Source organism: Rutilus rutilus, assembly GCF_951802725.1.
Source record: "Rutilus rutilus genome assembly, chromosome: 4".
Lineage (NCBI taxonomy): Eukaryota > Metazoa > Chordata > Actinopteri > Cypriniformes > Leuciscidae > Rutilus > Rutilus rutilus.
Window position 1 is genome coordinate 4501812 of NC_140212.1, and position 4293 is coordinate 4506104.

At 39.7% G+C, this 4293-nt stretch overlaps 1 protein-coding gene across 1 annotated transcript; it reads right to left on the reverse strand.

Annotated features, from left to right (window-relative positions):
- Positions 1-898: 898 nt before the first annotated feature.
- Positions 899-3953, reverse strand: LOC311290145 (uncharacterized protein). Its single transcript, XM_084408467.1, has 2 exons — positions 1398-3953; positions 899-1032 (listed from the first exon to the last, which is right to left on the reverse strand). Exon 1 carries the CDS (start codon positions 3638-3640, stop codon positions 2501-2503), a length of 1140 nt encoding a protein of 379 aa, XP_084264593.1. The 5' UTR covers positions 3641-3953; the 3' UTR covers positions 899-1032; positions 1398-2500.
- Between the last annotated feature and the right edge of the window lie 340 nt (positions 3954-4293).

Genomic DNA, 4293 nt, shown 5'->3' on the forward strand with positions numbered 1-4293 from the left:
GTGTGTGTGTGTCTGTGTGTGTGCGTGCGCGTGTGTGCGTGCGTGCGTGCGTGTTGATCCTAAATGATCCTAACTGCGGTCACCCGCGGTTACCAGTCATCCAAAAATATTTTTAATGATATTCGGGTCGCGGTCGGTCGGGTCGTTTGAAATAAAGATACCAATTAAACCTTTGTAATTTATATAGTACTAGACACAATTTTCTATGAAATACATAGGCCTACACTTTTATGACGCACGAGCTCAGTCTGCAGATAGAGATGGAGGCAAGTGAAAAGGTGAAGACGGGGGAGTGGAAGCACACTTCGATTAGACTGGATAAACACATGCAGCATCTTAATTGTTAAGAAAATGAAACGAAATGAATAAATTAAGCCTTTATTACATAACACTAGGCTATATCATACAGCACCCCTAGTGAGCATTTACTACTTTTAAAAAATGCGGGTCAGGAAGCGGGTCGAGTATACATTTTTATTTTTTTATTTTTTTATTTTTGCGGTCCGAGTTGCGGGCGGGTTAGTTGAAAACGTCGGTCGGGTGCGGGTTTTTTATACATTGACCAGCGATTCACTGGTGTGTGTGCAAAAAACGTGCAGATATGACATATCTAATTTTGTATAGCAATGTCATCAAAATGTCAAGTGAGAAAAGAAGAGTTAACAATCATCTGAAAAATAAAAATAAAAAGATAGAGAAAAATAACATTTTAATCTATACATCAGTGTCATGTTATGTTTAAATAAGTTTTATAAGAAATGATAGGTAATGCAGGGTCCAAAGATGAGACGGCAAGTTTTAAAGTTGAGACACTCACACACAGATATATAACACAGCCTATTTAAAAAAAACTTTTTTGTATAAATTGTATTTATTTGCAACAGTTATGTTAATGTAACCGTATGCTTCTGTCTGCGTTGTGTTGTGGATTAAGTGCAAAAGAAGACAGGAGAGCGCCGGATTGGGTCTGCATAAGAGAATATATTTTTATAAACAGGCCGTCATGCCAGCTTCAGCTCGATCACAGTGACACTCAGTTCGGGAGAAAGGCAGAAAAAGCAATGGAAAAGAAAAAGCAAAGAAAACAAAAGCACAGAGACGGAGAAAACGCAGTAACTCCATACACTTAAAAATGAAAACCGATCATATAAACTTAAACACAAAAATAGGGGTTGTCAATGCATACCTGCATAAGAGAATATATTTTTATAAACAGGCCGTCATGCCAGCTTCAGCTCGATCACAGTGACACTGCCAAACAAAAAATAACATTCCCAAATATTGTATACCTATCTTACATCTGTAAATAAAATAAATAAAGACAACTTAAACATCGTGTGTGTGACTTATTTTCAACCAATGCTAACAACTAATCGGTAGCATGGAATACAGCATACCTCAGTTCGGGAGAAAGGCAGAAAAGACCGCTCAATGATCAATACAGCGGATATAGCTGCCTGGACCGAACCACTTTGTTGTAAAGAGGAGGGGGGGAAACGGTCGAACCATCACCTCTTTACAGACCCTTTTTAATGAATTTAATGAATATAAACAATTGTGTAAATAATAGTAGAACATCCTTAAATGAATAATAACAGAAAAATCTTGTGAAATAAATAAAACCATTTTAACCTCGTTACACTCACCCCCACTGATTTCACTAGATTTTACGTAACATCATGAAAAGAGTAATACATCAAAAAGAAACAAAAGAAAATAACAAAAAAAAAAATCATGCCCAAAACACTCGACTCTACAGTTCGAGGACTCAGCAATCAGGTGTAACCCTCAAACATGAAGACTGAAGAAAGTCTACCAACATTATTGCTGTCCACAGAAGGACTAGGAAAGACAAAGGTTAGCTACTCCTTTACCTAACCATAGGAAGACATGCCATATACACATCTTATCGACAGATTACATCCAAGATTGCATAATTGTCTATTTTCATAGACTACACACAAATGTGCATTATTCCTTTTTTCCAAGGACACTTAAAGTGTGAAAAAAAACAAAAAAACAAAAAAAACAATAATAACAACACAAGAACTCTGTATCAACTCATTTCGTTTTCTCCAAACAAGGTCGACAAAACAAATAGGTTATATATAGTCTGAATGAGCCTATTTAACGGCTTAACTAGTCTTTATGAGCCTATTTAACGGCTTTACTAGTCTTAATGAGCCTATTTAACGGCTTTACTAGTCTTAACAGACTATACACTACTACATATTAACCCTCTTAAACAAAATAGAAAACAGAAAAGAATAGACATAGTCTGAATGAGCCTATTTAACGGCTATACCAGTCTGAATGAGCCTATTTAACGGCTATACCAGTCTTAACAGACTGTACACTATTATATATTAACCCTCTTAAACAAAATAGAAAACAGAAAATGTATCAATAGAAATCCTAACAACAACAGAACAAAAACAAAAAAATATATACAAGAATAAGTAAGTAACCATCTACCAATCACTCATAGTATCATTTTCTTTTACCCAAAAAGATTCTTAACAAATTGACTAGACATAGTCTGAATGAGCCTATTTAACGGCTTTACAAGTCTGCCATGTCTAGTACGATAACCCTCACTCTGATCAGGCCTTTCCACTGACAACTCCTTTCCAAAGGTAGATGGTTGTACAGAAGGGGAAGGCTCATTAACCAAGCTTTCTTCGTGAACTGCCTCAATCTCAGTGACATTCTCCTCACTAAAATTGACACCCGGTGCCAAATCATCCTGATTCCCATTCCTTAATTCAGAGAGGTCACAACCGCGTTTATCATCGCCCACATGGAAGTCAACACCAGTAACCGTAACATCACACTCACTGGTAGCAGATGTTACCAACTCCCTCTCAACTTCTACAACATCACCTTCATGAACAGTTTCCTCACACATCACATTCTGCTCATCCAATTCATCTCTGTATGCTACAGAACCACCAGAGCTGCTAGAGAGGTCAGCAACCCACTGAGTAGTCCTTTCTTCTGCAAGCTGCTCAAAACTAGAGTCCTCAGGTTCATCACCACTCACACTGGATAACTGTTCCTCGACAGCATCTGCATCAAGCAAAGGCAGAAAGTCAACCGGCATAATCAGATTCCTATGAACAGTTTTAACAACACCCGAAGGGCTTCTGAGTTTGTACGTGTTCATCGAGGGATTTTTGTCAATCACAACATAAACTGTACTCTCCCAACGATCTGCCAGTTTCTTTTTACCTCTTTCGCCTTTGTTGGCTAGTAAAACTCTTTGCCCAATGTCAACTGACTGTCCTTTACTCCTTTTGTTATACATTTCTGCTTGTTTGTGTTGTTGTTTTTCTGAATGTGACTGTGCAAGTTTCATTGCTTCACAAAGGTCTCGCTTGAGTGACAGCACATACTTATCAATGTCAACTGTTTCTCCACTCAAAAGTACAGGTTCAAACATCAGGTCAACGGGTAGTCTCGGAGTACGGCCGTACATGAGAAAGAAAGGTGAAAAACCCGTAGTTTCATGAACTGTACAATTATATGCAAAAGTCAAGGTGTTCAACATTTGCGGCCATCTGACTTTAGATCTGGGGGGCAGTGCACGGATCATGTTACCAAGAGTACGGTTCAGTCGTTCCACCTGGCCATTGCCCATTGGATGGTACGGTGTGGTGTGCGTTTTGTCAATACCAGCCAACTGACACAGCTCCGCAATCAATAGACTCTCAAAATTGGCGCCCTGGTCAGAGTGAATGCTAACAGGAAAACCATACACGCAAAAGAAGTTATTCCAAAGAACCCGTGCCACTGTCTTTGCAGATTGATTAGGACAAGGATATGCACACGCCAACTTCGTGAAATGGTCAGTGACGACTAAAACATCAACAGACTTATTGTTGTTGTCCTCAGCTGACCAAAAGTCTATACAGACTAATTCGAGCGGCGACGAAGTGGTGATGGAAACTAATGGGGCCCTAGCCTCAGGCTCTGGAGCTTTGCTCACAATGCATCTCTTACAGCTGTGTACGTAATCCTTGACATCTTTCTCCATTGTATCCCAATAAAACCTCTGTCTGGCCAACCCCAATGAGCGCTGCTGACCCTGATGGCCCGCGTCATCATGAATGCCTTTCAATACTGCCATTCGGAGCGATTCCGGCACAACATATTGGTAAGCTTTCTGTTTGGTCACTGGGTGCTTGGACACACGATACACTATCCCCAGGCGCGTGGTCAGTTTACCCCACTGTCTCAATATCCTTAACGTCCCACGTGATTCATGAACTTTTTCGCGCCTAGAGGGGCGAC